The sequence below is a fragment of the Sphaerodactylus townsendi genome, linkage group LG16, assembly GCF_021028975.2.
Source record: "Sphaerodactylus townsendi isolate TG3544 linkage group LG16, MPM_Stown_v2.3, whole genome shotgun sequence".
Taxonomy (NCBI): Eukaryota; Metazoa; Chordata; class Lepidosauria; order Squamata; family Sphaerodactylidae; genus Sphaerodactylus; species Sphaerodactylus townsendi.
In genome coordinates this window covers 32,542,847-32,561,565 of record NC_059440.1, presented here as the reverse complement: position 1 = coordinate 32,561,565, position 18,719 = coordinate 32,542,847, and the positions used below count along the sequence as shown (strand labels likewise).

Below are 18,719 nucleotides of genomic sequence, written 5' to 3'. Positions count from 1 at the left end.
GTCTGCAACTTGTTTAATGACAATGTCTTGCCCCATTTCAGACAAATCTTAAAGAGGTGTCGGAAACAGACCTCTTTGGACAGCTTTCTGGTGCGACATTGGTCCACTGGCTCTGAAGCTGGTCCTAGGGTTATTGTTTGTTACTGTTTTCAGCATTAAACACTATGTTTATTCACCAAAAATGTGTTTTTGGTATGTTTTTGGGAGTGCCTAGAACGGATTAATTGGATTTACATTGATTCCTATGGAAAAGTTTGCCTCGGTTTTCATCAGTTTCGGTTTTCATCGATTCTTTTCGGACAGATTACCAACGAAAACTGAGGTTCCACTGTACATTCATATTGCTATAAACACATGCATATTGTTTCAGTACCTCTGGTGTTTGCAAAATAAAACTGGATTCCTTCTTGAGGTACAAGCAGCTTCGTTACCCTGGTAAAATAGTTACATTCAACGCCATTAGAGAGACAGTTTGGTGTAGTGGTTAAGAATGATGGAGTCTGATCTGCAGAATGGGGTTCGATCCCCCCCCCCACATGAAGCCTGCTGGATGACCTTGGGCCAGTCACAGTTCTTTCAGAACTCCCTCACCCCCTGCAGAGGCATCTCCGGTACATAATTTCTAGTGAAAACTTGGCCATCAATCCACAAACTACAGGAATTAGAATTATTTACCAAGTGTAAGATCTTTTGAGCATCTGATATCCTGTCACAGTTTAAGAGAAGAGTATTTGCATGTTTTCCCCTAATTCCCTCATGTTGAGTGCAATGCAGGAGGGAGTGGGCTAAAGTTTCCAGTTGATTTAAGTTACAGGAGCAGAATCTCTTTGTTCTCTCCATTTTAAAAAATCTATCATGTACAGTTTTGTTTTATCTGGTAGGAATGAAGGAATGTTCCTTATTTAGTGTTTTTTTTTGGCTTGGATTACAGGGTCGCCATAAGTAAGTGATGATTTGATGGTACCGACCAGTTTTATTTCTCACTGCTTGCTTTGTGGAATGTTTTGTAGATTGTATGTTTCTTAAAATAAAAGTAGGCCATTCATACAGTTTTTATGTATATGATGTATGCTCTTTATATGTGTAGTATACTTGTAGTTATAAATGCTGGCACTGTTTCAGAAACTGATGACATTGCGTACTCTTTGTGTCGGAAAAACTCAGTGCAAGAAAACAGAAGGCACCATGAAAAATTAAAGAAAAAAATTGTGAGTTTGATTCACATGAGGGGAGAAGCTGAAGCCAAACGTGGATTGGGGTGGGGGGGGGAGGGGAGGGGAGCTTAAAACAGCAAGGAAGAGGAATTCAGAATTATCCCACTGTCTGGATCTAGATAGGCTTCCCTGGCAGAGATGTGCTAGCACACAAGATATTTGTGCTTTTGTAAATATTAAATTCTGACATTTTCTGTGAATGTCAGTTTTAACTGCACATTGAAGTGGATCGCCATATTTTTAAAATTGTTTTTGTGATTGTACATGGTGCGCTGATGCTGGAGAAGGACCTGGAAGGCTTGGTGAAAAGGAGGTTCCTTTGTGCTTTCTTTGTTTAAAAGTGGTCCGAGTGAATGTGTGTGAATGCATAGATTTATTGCAGTTTTGGCTGGGACTGTGTGTGGGATTGCTTTGGGTTACCATTTCTGTTTTTAATTTCCTAGGTTATGTTGATGTCTCTGTTGCTATCCAAAGCTCCATGTGTTCTCCCCATGTGACAGTGTTCTGGTGTAAGCGATATTAATCCTTGGCTTTTCCTGGCTGTCAGCATTCATAAGTCAGGAGTGCCAGCAGAAGGCAAATCCATTAAATGTGGAATCAGCTAGCAGGGGTTCAGTAGCAACTGTTGCTATTTGCAGTCTGTACAGTGCAGAGGGGCACCCAGGTCCCCTTCTCACTTCTAAGCCATTGCCAGGAATATGGCCTCCATTGGAGAAGTATAATATTGTAGGCAGTGGCTGGCAACCATATTTGAAGGCTAAATGAAGGCAGCCTGCAAGAGGAAAAGAACCGGGGCCCTTTACCTGTATCTTTTCAGTTCAGTGTTCTCTGACTTTTTGGCGTGGGACCCACTTCTAAGCTTATTTTACTGTTCAGGACTTTCTCACAGAATAACTCCACTCTACCTCCCCCTTTCCTCTCCAGCATAAAATGCAAGAATCTCTCATCAGGTAACACTGCAAAAGTGTTTGTTTTTTTCATTTTTTTGGATTTGTAAATATAAAAGATTATCGAGCAACAGACTGTGTTTCAAAGCCATCTCACATCATACAGATGTAAACGGAAGTTTGCCACTGGGCCTCCTCTTCCTCTCTCCTGACCTTGTGACCCTCATGTGGGAGAATTGCATTCCACTGGTCAAGAACCAGTGCTGCAGTGCTGTTGGTCAGCTAGATCCGAGTCCACAGCATATTAGCGAGGAACAAGATTTTCAGAGTATAGGCTTTCGAAAGCTTGCCTCTCAAAAGCTTATACTCTGAACATCTCGTTGGTCTCTAAGGTGCTGCAACTGCTATAATCCTTTGACACTTGGCTGTCCAGCACGTTGCTGGTTTTTCGATGAAGTAGGAGACATTGTGAAGTGTGCAGATGGATATACTCCCTGCCTTCTCACGGCCTATCCTCCTTCATGTGGCAGTCTGAAAGCAAACAGCTTGGAGTCTAATGGCCCAAAGCCAAAAATTGGTTGATGTTCATTGGACTTCCTTACACTCTGCTTTCACAACTGGGTAGCAAACTAAGTTAGGGAAAGGTCAGACTATGATGCTAGACTGGGCAGATTAGAAACAAGTTTTGTGTTGACTTTCTTTTGCTTCTGTTTTCTCTTTGGTAGCTGGGTTTGTTTGTTTGCACAAGATTTACACACGGCCATAGATGAGAGATATGAGATAAGTGTTTCATTGCTGGTGAGATGTAGGAGGCGGCCAGTTACTGCAGGGTCAGCTTGCAATTTGGACGCAAGACAGGGCTTTCGCCAGGGCTTAGTAGCCATATGAAGATGGCAGGGCCTGCAGAACAGTTGGACTCTTTCCCTTTTAAAATGTCAGATCTGTGAAAATCTCTATGTGGGTTCCGTGCATATTTCATTTGTTGAAGAACGTTTTAGTACCCCAGTATATTCAAAATATTCCTCATTCTGTCTTCAGGCTCTTTCATCACCTCCCTCATTTCTGTGTAGACTCTGGAACCTCAGAAGGCCAGTCACAGGCCACGTGGTTTTAGCTTTGTACTGTAACGTGCTTCAAAATATACTCAAGTGGTCCTGCTGGGAAATTCCTGGGAGCCCTTCAGCTTTTCATTACTGATGTGCCTCCAGCTTCTGCAGGGGTGGCAAATTTTCTCTTGCTGTTCAAAGGAAGAACATCTTCTTTAAATCTCTTTCCTGTTCAAAAAACTCTTACTAATGCAAAGGCAGAATGACCTACTTCTTATGTTTGTCTCTTTGCTTACTGTGATTGTGTTTTATTTCATAGCTGTATTAGTTTTTTCTTAGGAATAGACCTACCTTTCTGGCTTCTAGGAGCTCCTGCTGAATTGCTGCAATTTGAGGCCGCGGTGTGAAAACCCGGACATTATAATCTGACATGAGATTTTTTTTTTCACTCAAGATACAGAATAGACTTTTCAAAGGTGGATCAGCGGTCGCCTCTTTTGCCTTTTCTAGAATCAGATCATTGACCCATCTAATTCAGTACTGTCCATTCTGGCTGATGATGGCTGTCCGAAATCACAGGCAGGCCGCCCATTTCCTAGCATCTGCCACTGGCAGAACTCAGCCTGGGACTTTGAACATGCAGTGCTGATGCCCAGTCACTGAGCCCTGGCCTTTCTCCACAGTTGCCACCAAAGGTCTAGTTAGAAAGTGTGTTGCTCTTTGGAGGGGCCGAGAGAAGTCATGGTAGTACGCCAGATCTACCAAGTCTGAGCCAGGAGAGCCTATACTTAAGCTGTCATTCAATCAGTGGTGAGCATGGAAGGCAGTTGCTGTAGACCAGAGGTGTACCGAGCCAATTGGCCATGCCAGCAGGGGCTGATGGGAATTGTAGTCCATGAACATCTGAAGCACCAGAGTTGAACACCCCTGCTATAGACCTTTTGAACCCCAATGAGCGGATATTATTGGCCTGTATTTAGTCAGGCACATTTTAAAAGGGCAGGAGACTCATGTGCTAAACATACATTAGGTGGCTGACTTGTTCAGAAAGTGGAAGCATTGTTGTAGTTTCCACTTAAAATTTCCATCTGTTCATAAATTAGACGCTCACAGGTTGACTGGGGGCTGGGAACACACTGGAGACAGAGTGGGATTTTTGTGCCTTCCTGCTTCATACTTCTTGGAAATTCTTATCAGACACTTGAGAGGGGTAGGTGAATGAAAGAGATACGAAATTCTTCTGGGCAGCCTTCAGGGTGGTGCTTTCATTCTCCCCGAGATCTGTGTTCTTGCGATGCCTGAAATAGTAGCATTTTAGAGTGCCATCCAAAGAACACTTCCCTTGGAGTCAGCCTGGGACTAGACCTGACTGGGATTCTGAGAATACCTGCTTTATGATTGCTCTCTTATTGTGCTTTAAAAATTGCTAAACCGGGCTTAGTTGAATCGGCTTCTGTCAAGCATAATTAAAATTTGAACATGGCAACTTTCCCCCTCCCCTGTTTCTATACCCTGAAGAGTTGCTGAACAGGCAGAGATTTTGCAGTTGCATCCCCCATCACTTTATGGCCGTGCTAAGAAGAGTTTTATTTTCAGTTTTCCTAGTGGTGTACAGTCCTTGTGGTTGTTATAACAAGAAGCTTGTAAGGAAGATCAATTATTTCTCATGTGGGAATTGAAGCTGAGAGAACAGTCATTCCGAAGGGTATTTGGGAGATACATGATTGGTACTGGATATAAAGCAGTGTAAGAGTTAATGTCATTGGACTACAACCTTGGACTACAATGGCAGTGTTGTTGTGAGGTTCTTCCAGTCCTGCCTATTTTAAAGATTTCCTTTTTCATATTCTAATAGGTGATACTTCATGTGCATTATTTTGAGGGTGCCCTCGTGGCAAACTACCGTATGCTTTGGTTGTTCCTTCCACAGAGTTTCAGCATTGTTAGCTCATTCTTTTCCTGACTTTCCCAGAAGTTTTTGGATAATGAATAAACATTTTTAAATTTATTCTAGGTATACTCAACCCAAAGAATCCCAAGGAAGCAGCAAAATCATTCAGCTTTGACTATTCCTACTGGTCGCACACCTCGGTAAGCTCTCTTACTTTTTTTTGCATTTTGTGTCACTGGCAAGCTCTTGTCTGAAGGTAGAACGCAAGAGGCTCCAACTGGGGACTGAACCTCCACCATCAAGCAGCTGCTTTTCCCATTACAATTGTGTGGTGCTTTTAGCCCTCTAAATTCCTCTAGGTTTCATCTCAATAGGGTTTAAGTGCTTTTTCCACCCTGGGATCAAGGAGATTACATTCCAGGCGATGGGGAGCAAGCATGTTCAAAGATGAGAGAGCTGGCCTCAGCAGCAACAGACTGGAATTTGGACAGCAAACATTTTCCAACAGTGAATATCATTTGTTGAGAGAGGAAAATCTTTCTCCAGGGGGTTTGTGGGTGTGGAGATAGGAGGTTTAATTCCTGGTTTATTAGGGAGGCAGGGCAGGGCCTTCTGCTTCCTGCTCCACCCCAAGTTCTGTCTCTTCCAGGCCTCATCCTTTGTGAAAGCTGAACCATAACTGTTTCAGACTTCCAGTAATTGTTTGACTTTGCTTAGGGAGAGTGAAAGGGAACTGTTTTGATTTTCAACAGCTGTCGGCTTTGATAACTTGCTTTTTTGGCTGGTTGGAAGAGTGGAAAGTACTAGTTGGATAGACCCAGGCAGCACGTGACTTTTCTTGGGTCAAGCTCCGAGGAATGTGAGCTTCTTCATCCTGAGCGATGAAATCACGGGAGAGCCCCATTGTTCCGCAGTGTGTATCCAGTGCATAGATAAGCCCAAGGTGTTTTTGATTTATGCTCTTGTAAGGCATTTAGATGCATGTGAACGAGCTTGGAAGGAACTCTGTGCTTTCTTCTTCTTCTGTCTTCCCACCCTTTCCCTCTAATGTTAGTTGGTGGTTTCCTGCTTATTGGTGAATAGGAAGTTTGTTACATCTGAACCAGCAAACTGTGGCTTGTCCTTGGCCTGAAAACTTGGGCTTCAGTTTGTTTCACAATTTTTATGATTTTTTAAATCTTGGCTTGCCAAGAACCAGGGCAAGGACCCATTGTAATTTTTTTGTTTGGATGCAACAACAAGCTGTGGTTTGTCAAGAACGAGGCAATGACTAACTTACTAGTGATGTGAGCCAGGGCTGCTCAGATAACACCAAGGAAGGTTTGCTGTTGCATCCAAACCATGCCCTGGTATTTTGAAAGCCAAACAGTCTTAGATAAAGTTTGGTAAACAATTATGTTAAGGCATCATTGAGAAGAAAAGTGCTCAGGGAACTTGAAAGCTACCAGAGCAGGCACCAGGGGAAATACTTAGAAGCAGAGCATTCAGGAGTACAAAGAAGGCCCTTTCTCCTGGAGGCGACTTAGGGCATCTTGGATGGGTGATTTCCAACCCTTCTCCAGGGAGGCAGGATGTTGATTTTTTCCACTTCCTGTTGAGGTGTTGGCCTCCATCTTTTTACCCCATTCTCTGGCTCCTGTCAACTTCAGCAGGAGCAAGTCCTTTAGTTTCTAAACTGCTTTGAAATGCAGCCCCACATAAAGGGCATGACAGTGTGCAGAGACTGGATCAGAGTGACCAGGCCTTGCTTCTTAAAGAAAGTCTGTATCTAGTCTGCTGTACCTGGTGATGAGGAAAACAAGAGTTATGAACAGCTTGAGGAGGCGGCAACATGCATTACAAACTTCCCCTCCATAAGATAAACTGACGTTTCTGAGCTTTATACACCTCCGTGCATTTATCCTCTTCCTTCCCCCTCTCATGGCTTCTCTTAATTGAACAGTAACTCCATTTTCCACAGAGAGCATGGCAGGACAATCATCTTGTTAATCTGCTCCAGTTATTCCTTGAACAGGAAAATGTTCTGCTTCTCAGCTGATGCACCAGATTACATCATGCTCTACAGTCCTTTTTAAAAAGAAGAAGCACTAATATTTCTTTTAAACTTCTCTGCCTTCTAAAGCTTCCCACATGCTCCATTCTTTTAAAATGGAACTGCAAGATGTAATTGCCACTTAACTGGGAGCATCTGCTCCTGGATTCCCCTGTCGCTTCCTTCATGTTTTGAAATTTATTTTGAAATGCTTCATCTGATGTTTGGTAAAGCTGGGGGCTGGGCGGTTGGTCCAGTGGCTTGCCTAGACCACTAGGTCTTTGTCCCCAGAAACACGGTGTCTAACTTTTGGTCATATAGAAAGAGGGAAAGGCATTTCCCATGTTCAGTAATACTTGAGTCAGAACGCCAGCCACTTTTAGTGTCGCAGTGTGGGATTCACCCATGACTGTACCTGCAGTGCATGGAAATTGATAGCCACATTAGTCCTATCATGTCAAGTTCTATTTCCTGACTTGTCTTCTGTTACAGTCAGGCTTCCTCCTCTGCAGAGATTTCAGCAGCTCGAGAGTTTGGCCTTGCTGCCTAGGCTCTCCCCCACTTCTCTTTCACTAAGCATTCTTTTTTCGGTTTAAGTGCCTTGGAGGGTAATCGTGGTTTGAATTCCTTCAGTTCCAAAATACTTCCAGGTTGGACATTCTCAACAAAGTAGAAGTGTAGCTTGAGATGTCTCAGGTTTCTTTTCTTCCAGTCCAGCCTGGTCTGTTTGCTAACTTGTGGCAGCGTTTCCTATTTGGCATGGCAAATTAGTAAGATTCTTTAATAACAGAGGCCGGGAAGTAAACTTCGACAGCTGCACAAGCTGATTAATTTACATGGCTGGTAACATTTTATAGTGGGGTATAAGGAGCAGTCAGCTGGATCCTTGAATCATAACGCAACAGAATATCTAGAGACCTAAGATTATCGCTTTCTCCAAGAGCTGCCTGTTGTTGAACGATGTTATATCCAGTTCTAATGAGAACACAATCTGCCATCGGGAGGGCTGCAGGCTCTTCTTGGGTAACCAGTTGGGATGTGGAAGAACATTTTAAGCATGGTGGTACCTAATGGAATATCTTAAATACCCTGTTTACAAATGTATGTTGGAATGCCATGGTTTGTAAGATCTCTAGATATGAAAAGTGAAGAGGGGCAAGCGGATCAGTGGTGGAGACCTTACAAGTGCATCAGTAGTAGAGACCCTGCATGAAATACCAAAGATCCAGATTCAATCTGTAGCAACTTCTGTTCAAAGTTGATCAAGTTTGGAGAGCTCCTACCAATCAGAACAGACAATACTCAGCTAGGCGGATTTATGGTCTTGCTTGGCATAATGTAGCTTCCCATGGCATTGGCAGTTACAGGCCCTTAGGTAGCAAGGATGAGATCTTGGAGAACTGTTCAGGTGTGCATTGGGCTGTATGGAGCAGTGGCACCTTAGCTTTAGACTTAACAAAGGTGATCTTTTCACCCTTTGCTAATTTTACTCTTCCAAGCTATAGAACAGCGGTGGCGAACCTTTTCGAGACCAAGTGCCCAAATTGCAACCCAAAACCCACTTATTTATCGCAAAGTGCCAACACAGCAATTTAACCTGAATACTAAGGTTTTAGTTTAGAAAAAACGGTTGGATCCGAGGCGTGCGTTACTCGGGAGTAAGCTTGGTGGTAGTCAGTGGCTTTGCTTTGAAGCAACCGTGCAACTCTTCCAACGGGTGAATCACGACCCTAGCAGGGTTTACTTAGAAGCAAGCCCCATTGCCAGCAACCGAGCTTACTCCTAGGTAAAGGGTCGATCTTTAGTTCTTCGCATGAAAATCAGAGAGGTTTAACAGCGCTTAACAGGGTTACCTACACTGCTTCCCCAAAATTAGGTCTTAGGTTTAATGCTAATAATCGAGCCTAGTGACCCAAGCCAGCCTAGACGTGTGTGGGGGGGGCACTTTGTTTGCGCGTGCCCACCTAGAGGGCTCTGAGTGCCACCTCTGGCACCCGTGCCATAGGTTCGTCACCCCTGCTATAGAAGGCAGTCCCACAACGTCTGAGTGTTTTCCATCCCTCTTCAGGTGGGGGCTTCGTTTTGAAGAGGTCCATTCTGACATCTGCCTTTTTAAATCTCTGCAGCCTGACGATCCGTGCTTTGCATCTCAGAATCGTGTGTACAATGATATCGGGCAGGAGATGCTGTTACATGCCTTTGAGGGCTATAACGTGTGTATCTTTGCGTATGGCCAAACTGGAGCCGGGAAATCCTATACTATGATGGGGAAGCAGGAGGAAAACCAGGCAGGGATCATACCACAGGTAAGAGCTGGTGTTAAGGTACCAATGTGCAAAATGTTTCCGTCTGTTTTGCTTTTGCGTAAGTCTTGGTGCTTGTGGGAATTCCCACTCCCCCTTTTTAGAACACTTCAGCAACATGGATTTATAACCCTTGTTCAGCAGAAATGCATTTGGAAATGCTGAACATGTGAAGAGTTCCGCTCGCATAAGAACATAAGAACTAGCCTGCTGAATCAGACCAGAGTCCATCTAGTCTAGCACTCTGCTACTTGCAGTGGCCCACCAGGTGCCTTTGGGAGCTCACATGCAAGATATGAAAGCAATGCCCTTCTGCTGCTGCTGCTCCCGAGCATCTGGTCTGCTAAGGCATTTGCAATCTCAGATCAAGGAGGATCAAGATTGGTAGCCATAGATCAACTTCTCCTCCATAAATCTGTCCAAGCCCCTTTTAAAGCTATCCAGGTGAGTGGCCATCACCACCTCCTGTGGCAGCATCTTCCAAACACCAATCATGCGTTGGGTTAAGAGATGCTTACTTTTATTAGTCCTAAGCCTATTGCTAGGTTTGTATCTAAAACAATTGTAGTCAAGTAGGGAATCTGATCTATGGCTCTAAATTTGTCATTCTGGAAATTTTTGTTTTTAGAAATGTAGAGAATGAAACTTCTAGTCTTTAGGGCTACGGAGGCAAAAATGTGCCGTTTCTCCAAAAACGTTGAAAGCCATAAGAATTTTAAGCAAGACTGAGCGTTGATGTTTCTTTGCTGTTCTGCATTCCTCCTGTAAGAAGCTATGTGCAGTCGTATATGGCAGCCCTATAGAATGTTTGTTTCATGTTGGGAAATGCCTCCTTTCTGATCCATCCCCCTCCCCCTCTGAAAGGGAGAGGCTTTTAAGAAGTTCATCTTGGAGCCAGAGTAAAGCAAACAAATGTTACACTTGCATTATTTTGAGTGTCTTTGGCACAGACTTGGGAAATATTTTAATTTTTTTACAAAGCACCCTGCTGGGGAAAACTGTCTACACAGGGATGTGTGCAGTGATGGGATTCAGCAGGTTCACACCACTTCGGCAGAACCGGTTGTTAAAATGGTGCTTGTAAACAACCAGTTGTTAAATTATTTGAATCCCACCACCGGAACCGGTGGTTAAGTTATTTGAGTCCCACCGCTGGATGTGTGTCCATGAAAGGTTGCTTTCTCTCTTGTGGTAGTCTGAAGTTTCACAAGCAGAATGAGAGGGTTGGTGGAATAAAGAAGTAATATAGAATTGAGACCCTGGCTCTGCTCAGCCAGTTTGGTGAGAGAAGGTTGTGGCAGTTTGGCATCAATCTCTGTTTGCTCTCATTCTTCAGAACTCTGTCCCCTTGCATGCTTTTACAAATTCTGGCTGAGGATCTCTGCTTGTGGGTAACAAACCAACCCATGGTGTTTGCAGTTTTGTACACTGCAACCAATTGCAACGAGAGCCAGAGTTTCCTAAACCAGAAAGCCTTGGGGCAGGGAAAGGGGAGTTTCTGAGCCTGGGGTTGCATGGGGCTTATTTTTATCAAAAGAAAGCTGCTACGGTCAGTGGGTAATTTGGGGTTAAAGAGATTGTTGAAAGGGAAAAAACAACCACCCTGACTCTTGGTTTACTTTACTTGAGCAGCCATCTCTTGGACTCTTTTCAAACAAACTGATGAGCCCCAAGAGTTCCTCTCTTAAAAATAAGTGGAGATTTTATTGTTTTTACAGCTGAGTTTTAACAATCAACCCTCCTCTTGGAGTCCTGCCCCACTGGCCTCCGGTGTGTATGGCCTGTCTTTTCTGTTGCAGAAGCTTTTTTCTGAAAAGAAAGGTTAACATTAGTTGAATTAACATTAGTTGAATTTGGCTGAAATTTGCTGCCGGGTGGTGATTTGAATGCGTGTGCCTGGAGGGGGAAGATGGAGGGAGAGCAGCCTTCCTGCCTAGCCTTTTATCTTGGGGGGGAGCATTGGAAACCCAGTACTCATCTGGCATTTCTGTCACAGTTGTCCCCCCCCCCCCCCCAATGCTTTTGTAGTCTGAAGCTCTCTCAATCTCTTTATAGCTCTGCGAAGAGTTGTTTGAGAAGATCAATGACAACAGCAACGAGGAAATGTCTTACTCGGTGGAGGTGAGCATACAGCATCAGATGACTTTTTCGTGGATGCCATTTTTTTTCCTTTCCAAAAGAAACGAGGCCACGTTAAGTAAGGGTCAAGGGCTCTTTTAACCTTGACACCTACAGCCCACTGTGGTGTAGTGATTGGAGTAATGGGCTAGAAGTAAGAAGATCTGGGTTCAAAAGCTCCTATATGTCATGGGTGCTCCCTGGATGAGCTTAATCCAATCACACGCTCATTTACTCTGCCTCATGGGGTTGTTGAGAAGTCAAATGATGGAGCGAGAGATCCCCTGGATGCCCCCCTGAGCTGCTTGGAGGAAGGGCAGAATAAAAATATAATTATTAATTATAATGTTTAGCCCCCTTGCAAAATACCGGGGGTGGGGGGGGGGGGGGGATGAACAAGAAAAGACTTCTGGCCCAATTCTCTCGAGAATCTTAGTTCTCATAATTTGGTGAGCTCTATAACTCCAAACCATATGTGAAACAGGATGTCTGTGCACCATGGAAAGAACATCTCTGAAATAATTTTCAGCTCTCTTCATAAGTATGGTCTGTCCTAAAATAAATTGCCTGCTGGCAAACACCCCAAATGAAGCACAACCGTAGAGTCCTGATAACAAAGAAACTTGCATTGGTTGCCAAACTGTATCACAGTGTGCTGAGGGTGTCCTAGTGAGTTTTCTTCATGCCCGGTGTTACAGGCAGCGTCCATTGATCCTTTGAACCTGTATCTGAGCCCCACAACTGTTCCTGGAGTCGTGGCTGCCTGCGCTGCCGTTTGCATCAAACCCATTTCTAATTCTTTCGGCAAAAGGGGAATGAAAGTTGAAGCTGCTCTCTGGCTCATTTCCGTAACCCGAGGGGAATGTAAAATGTATTCTGTGATACGGCTTTAGAATCCTTATATAGAGGCTGTCCGTATCCTCTGTGGAAAACTGCCAGGATATAGTGCAGTGATTCTCCAATGATGAGCAAGATAGATAAATAAAGAGTCCTGTGAATAGAAGGCATTCTTCCACGGAAGAGGCTTTCCGTGGCATTTCTGCATGACATTCTGCTTTGGGCTTGTCTCTGTCCTGCCAGCCTCTGCTCTGGTAGTCGGGAAGTAATCAGAGGAATCATTAGAACAGTGACCGACACAGAATATAAGGATTGGGGTTAGGTAACTGGCACACACTCTAGTCTAGATAATTGAGTTTTAAGAGATAGTTTAAAAAATAACTATACATTTGTTTTCAGAGGCAGAGGCGGAGCACTCACAGGGAAATGTGGGGTCACATATCCCTGGGCGCATGCCAGCTGGTCATGTGAGGGGCGGAGAATCACCCCCCCACATACACCCCTCTTCTTGGGCCTGCCCTGCCAGGCTGCTCCTTCAGCCGGCGGAGGCTTTGCCAGCTGAAAGAGCAACCTGGCCGGCCAGGGGGTGGCTCGTGGCAAGCTCCCACTGGCTAAGGTAAGGGCGGGACGGGGACGTGGGGTGCGGCTGGAGCAGGTGTTGCCCCAGGCGCCATCCCCCCCCCCCCAATGCCTCTGCTTGTAGGTTTGCAGCCTGAGAGTAGACCCATCAGTGACTTTTTGCAGTAGTGGTGAAATGAGACCTCTGTATTCTTGACTGCGGCTTTCCTTTCAGATGGGCTGAAGATGCAGTGGCAGACAGCATCTTTACCTATGATAGCAGGAAGTGCAGGTGTGTGTTGTTGTTGGAGAATTGATTCTCTCTGAGCCAAAGGAATGCTCCGAATTTGGGTGACCGGAAAGGAGCATAATGGATCGGGCCATGCCTGAACAAACTAACTCTTCCGCTTAAACTCAGTGCACAATGACAACTTCCAGGCTGCCAGCCAAGTCATCATTTAGAAGGATGTGTATCCATAGAGGGCAAATACAGCCTATGTAAAAATAGCTCTTGCTGGGTGCATTTGCTCCATATGTTTAGTCAGGCCTCCTTTCTTGACAGACAAATGGGTTACTTCTGCTGAATTCCCTTTGACCTGCTGAATCAGCTGTATAAGGGGAGGGGAGGGCGGAAGCGAGTTTTGATCAGGCTAACACGCAGTGCAGAATGTTTCTCTCAATGGTGAAGAACTGCCTCCTCAGCAGAACTTCTGGCTCTGTCTTCAGAAGAGCATTTATAAGAACTACGGACTTTGCCCCCTTAAACCAGGAATGTGAAATATAAAGCTTTGGGGGATCTCTGGGGTGACCTGCAGTCTGCATGCCTTCTAAATTACAGAGCCGCCTGTCATCTGGAAGGAGGGGTGACTGAGTGCTAGAGCCCATACTTTGCAAGAACAGTGAGTCTCTGGTAGCTCTAATTCAGGGGTCTGCAACCTGCGGCTCTCCAGATGTTCATGGACTACAAATCCCATCAGCCCCTGCCAGCATGGCCAATTGCCCATGCTGGCAGGGGCTGATGGGAATTTTAGTCCATGAACATCTGGAGAGCTGCAGGTTGCAGACCCCTGCTCTAGTTAAATTACTTTTAGTAGCAGGTAGTCAAGAAGACCTGTCTCAGTTGAGGCCCTGGAGAGCTGCTGGCAGTCAGAACCGATAACAGATAATACTGAGCTAGAGGAACCGGTGGTTTGCCTTGGTAGAGGACAGCTTCCTGCCTTTGTATACCTTTAAGGCTGGGGAGAGGTGATGTTAGTAGGGCTCACAGACTGATGCCCCAGCCAGTACCACGCCATCGTTCTCTTCATTTCAGAGAAATTAGTCATGTTTGAGGAGAGTCCTGGCAGCAAGTGATGGCCGCTGGAGAAGGAAGTGTTCAGGGAGATGATTTTTGAGGGCAAACACTCAGGAAGGGGGAACGTAATTTGGCAACATAAGCAAAGTTGCTGCAGGTGAAAAAGTTTTGGCAGGTGAGAAGTGGAAGGGCGTCCCTCAGGGTTGGCAGGAAAGGGATATTTTTAGGTTGAAACCACTATTTTATGAAGTAATAATGTCCGAAGTTTCTATAGCCTTCTTGAAAGAAGCATGGATGTGCCCGGAACCCAGGCATGCCTCTGCATATCTGTTACTTAGGAGCAGAAGTCATCCCAGTGAAGCTCATTGCTTTCTGGCCTGAGTAACAGATGCCCTTGGTGCCTCTACCAACTCCTCTTCCTCCTCCTAGAACATAAGAACATAAGAACAAGCCAGCTGGATCAGACCAGAGTCCATCTAGTCCAGCTCTCTGCTACTCGCAGTGGCCCACCAGGTGCCTTTGGGAGCTCACATGCAGGATGTGAACGCAATGGCCTTCTGCGGCTGTTGCTCCCAAGCACCTGGACTGTTAAGGCATTTGCAATCTCAGATCAAGAGGATCAAGATTGGTAGCCATAAATCGACTTCTCCTCCATAAATCTGTCCAAGCCCCTTTTAAAGCTATCCAGGTTAGTGGCCATCACCACCTCCTGTGGTAGCATATTCCAAACACCAATCACACGTTGCGTGAAGAAGTGTTTCCTTTTATTAGTCCTAATTCTTCCCCCCAGCATTTTCAATGAATGCCCGCTGGTTCTAGTATTGTGAGAAGGAGAGAAAAATTTCTCTCTGTCAACATTTTCTACCCCATGCATAATTTTATAGACTTCAATCATATCCCCCCTCAGACGTCTCCTCTCCAAACTAAAGAGTCCCAAACGCTGCAGCCTCTCCTCATAAGGAAGGTGCTCCAGTCCCTCAATCATCCTCGTTGCCCTTCTCTGCACTTTTTCTATCTCTTCAATATCCTTTTTGAGATGTGGCGACCAGAACTGAACACAGTACTCCAAGTGCGGTCGCACCACGGCTTTATATAAGGGCATGACAATCTTTGCAGTTTTATTCTCAATTCCTTTCCTAATTATCCCCAACATAGAGTTTGCCTTTTCACAGCTGCCATGCATTGAGTTGACATTCCCATGGAACTATCAACTAAGACGCCCAAATCCCTTTCCTGGTCTGTGACTGATAGCACTGACCCCTGTAGCGTGTATGTGAAGTTTGGATTTTTTGCCCCTATGTGCATCACTTTACATTTTGCTACATTGAACTGCATTTGCCATTTCTTAGCCCACTCACCTAATTTATCAAGGTCCGCTTGGAGCTCTTCGCAATCCTTTGCGGTTCTCACCACACTATATAATTTGGTATCATCTGCAAACTTGGCCACCACGCTACCCACCCCTCCTCATGTTTTGCAACCACACTTTGCCTGGAGAGGGTTGTGCAGTGATATGTCAGCTGCCGGCTCCCAAGCCCTCTGGATACTTTTTTTTCCAGGAGGGAAAATAATTTTTCATTTGTCAAGATGTGAACAGTGAAGTGAGCTTTTCTATTTCTGTGAAACTGGTATAAATCCCTGTTATATTTTTAGACACCAATCTAGGGAACGCATCTGTAACTCTTTCGGCGCACTCTATTTTGGGGTGTATATTGATTCCTTTTGTCCTGAAACTTCCTGAATGTGAAAATGAAGCTGCCGTGGATGCAGAATTTTGGCTTAATGGCAGAGGTCTCTCTAAGCACACAACGGCATTTGGATGGCCTAGTTCAGCACTATTGCTAATCCTCTTACGTTCTGTATTGCTTGTCCATTGAAAGCCATTCAGTTGGGGTTTTCATAAAGAACATGTGTGGCTTCATTTACTTGGTTGTGTCTGTTTTCAGGTCAGTTACATGGAGATCTACTGTGAGAGAGTAAGAGACTTGCTGAACCCCAAGAACAAGGGAAACCTTCGTGTTCGGGAACATCCTCTGCTTGGGCCCTACGTGGAAGACCTGTCCAAACTTGCTGTCACTTCTTACACTGATATTGCCGACCTCATGGATGCAGGAAACAAAGCTAGGTTGGTTACGAGAGCCAGCGTGGCGCATTGGTTAAGAGCAGGTGCATTCTAATCTGGAGAACCGGGTTTGATTCCCCACTGTGCCACTTGAGCCGCAGAGGCTTATCTGGTGAACCAGATTAGCTTATGCACTCCAACACATGCCAGGTGGGTGACCTTGGGCTAGTCACAGTTCTTCAGAGCTCTCTTCTCCACCTCACAGGGTGTTTGTTGTGGCGGGGAGGAGATTGTAAGTCCCTTAGAGTCTCCTTACAGGAGAGAAAGGGAGGATATAAATCCAAACTACTACTCCTTTTCCTCTTCTTCTTCTACTGCTGCTGCTACTACTACTGGATCCATCATGCAATCAACTGAGGTAGTTTTTTAAAAAGGGAGTAGGCAGATGGAGAGAGGAAGATCAGAAGGCGGTTGGGAATGTGTACTGTGAAGCCTTCCCGGAGTTCGCAGCTTCCCTCACTTCCTCTCTGACTTCTCTGCACATCCTCCTATTTTTTACATCCATTTGCTGCTGTGGCCTGTACTTGTATTCAGCATATACAGAGCAGGCACAGTCTTGGAGGAAGTTCTGCTTTCACACAAGTATGGGATTGTTTATAAGTTAGCGTTATGGGAAAAGATGTTGCTGCATAAAGACTGCTTATAGGCAACATTACAATTCAAGAACAAAGGAAATGGCATGATTTAGTAATCAGTCTGGTCCTTATCCGTATACCAAATGGTATACTTTGTAGGGTACAGACTGTGTTGAAAAAATATGGGCTGTTGAAGAGGCCACTGTTGAGTAAGCTGGCTATACGTCAATAAAGATCTTGAATTTAAATTTGAGTAAGCTGGCAGTTTCTGTAGCTTGATTCTTAAAAGTGCTGAGTTGATGGGCTGTTTTGTAGACCTCTTTCTTTTTAGGGGGGGGAAATTAAACTTTTTCTCTCCTTCCCTCCCTGCCTCCCTCCAAAGGACGGTTGCTGCTACCAACATGAATGAAACCAGCAGTCGTTCCCATGCAGTTTTTACCATTGTTTTCACTCAGAAGAAACATGACCCAGAAACTGACCTTTCCACTGAGAAGGTAGGACCTCTCGGGGTTGGGGTGTTGGAGGCAGGAGGGGCTAAGGGGTCCTTGCAATCAATCAAATGCTCCCTGCAGTGGGGAGGCATTGAGCGGGGCTTCTTTCCCATGCATTTTGAGACACAGGATTGGACCTCATCCTAATCTTATGCAACGGAATCACCTGTTTTGTGTTAGAGCATTTTGTTCTTTCAGACATTCTTTTCGTGACCTGCTGTGTGTGTGTGTGTGTGGCTTGGCTGGGCTGGGCTGGGCTGTTCCCGAGATGTGTGTTTAATGCAGGGAGAATTCTAGGAATGGTAGTAGAAAGGAGGAAGAACTCTTCAACCTAATGAGGAAGAAAACTAAATTGCCCTCCCTGTACACAGAAGCATCAGTGTTTCTGCTTGGCAGGGCTTATCTAATCACTAGCTCATTAACTCTCCCGTATTCTGCATCCTCCCGCAAGCCTGGCTCAGTCTGGTGGCAGGGATGCACAAACCAGATTTTCAAGTTGTGGGGGGATATTCCAGACTGTCAGGGTTAGAGAGGAGATGCTTCCTAGCCTTGTTATCATTGTAGAACGTTCAAAAGAAGAGAAACTACAGCACTGAGTAGTATTTTGGGGGCCTGTCAGTTTGAACAATAGAGACTTATCCCGCTCTGTGCAAAAGCGTGAGCCCCGCCCCACTGGTGTGTGCGCTCCACTCCACAAAGTGATGGGAGCACAGCTGTCTTGCTGACTCTAGTTCTTTGTCATGGTCCAAGAATCAGAAGCACAAATCATCCCTCCAGCCAGATGATGAAAGTATCAGCCCCCTTCCCCACCCCCGAATCTGAATTTTGTGCCTGGTGAATTCACAATCCCGAGCAGCAAATAAACTTGCTGTCTGGAAGCACGAAGTGGCTAAAACTCCATGCTTTGTTCTGGGTATGTGAGTTCTGGTTGTGCTACAACTTTTCGTTCAGCCTTGGGGTTCATGGGCTTTTGGGAGGGAGAAATGTTGGTATGCTAGGCGTGCTTGTGAGTGCTGTTGGAAGGCTCACTATCCTGGGTCCCTTTGCAGACACGAGGGGACTCTTGTTCAGAGACTTCCTCCTTGCTGATGACAAAAGCCCCCTCCATCCACGTAGGTTTTGCAGATCATGCTGGCTGCCTTCCTGTTTCCAAACCTATCTCACACTTGGCGTGGATCACTTTACATTATACTGAACCTTCTCTCTTCAGGTGAGCAAGATTAGCCTTGTGGATCTTGCAGGGAGTGAAAGAGCGGATTCCACGGGTGCCAAAGGGACTCGATTAAAGGTATGAGTTTCTAGAGCTGGCTTTGCCAGGTCTCGGGCAGCTTTTACAAAGAGTGGATGGTTG

The 18,719-nt window shown here is 45.2% G+C and overlaps 1 protein-coding gene across 13 annotated transcripts in view; it reads left to right on the top strand.

Moving 5' to 3' along the window:
• Window positions 1-18,719, top strand: part of KIF1B (kinesin family member 1B) — a 109,621-nt gene that overhangs the window by 19,537 nt on the left and 71,365 nt on the right. For all 13 annotated transcript variants that reach the window (XM_048518703.1, XM_048518697.1, XM_048518705.1 and 10 more), the window contains exons 3-8: window positions 5,162-5,238; window positions 9,197-9,376; window positions 11,429-11,494; window positions 16,127-16,305; window positions 17,260-17,371; window positions 18,579-18,656. In XM_048518703.1, the coding sequence (XP_048374660.1) occupies window positions 5,162-5,238; window positions 9,197-9,376; window positions 11,429-11,494; window positions 16,127-16,305; window positions 17,260-17,371; window positions 18,579-18,656 (692 nt within the window). The remainder of the gene's footprint in view (window positions 1-5,161; window positions 5,239-9,196; window positions 9,377-11,428; window positions 11,495-16,126; window positions 16,306-17,259; window positions 17,372-18,578; window positions 18,657-18,719) is intronic.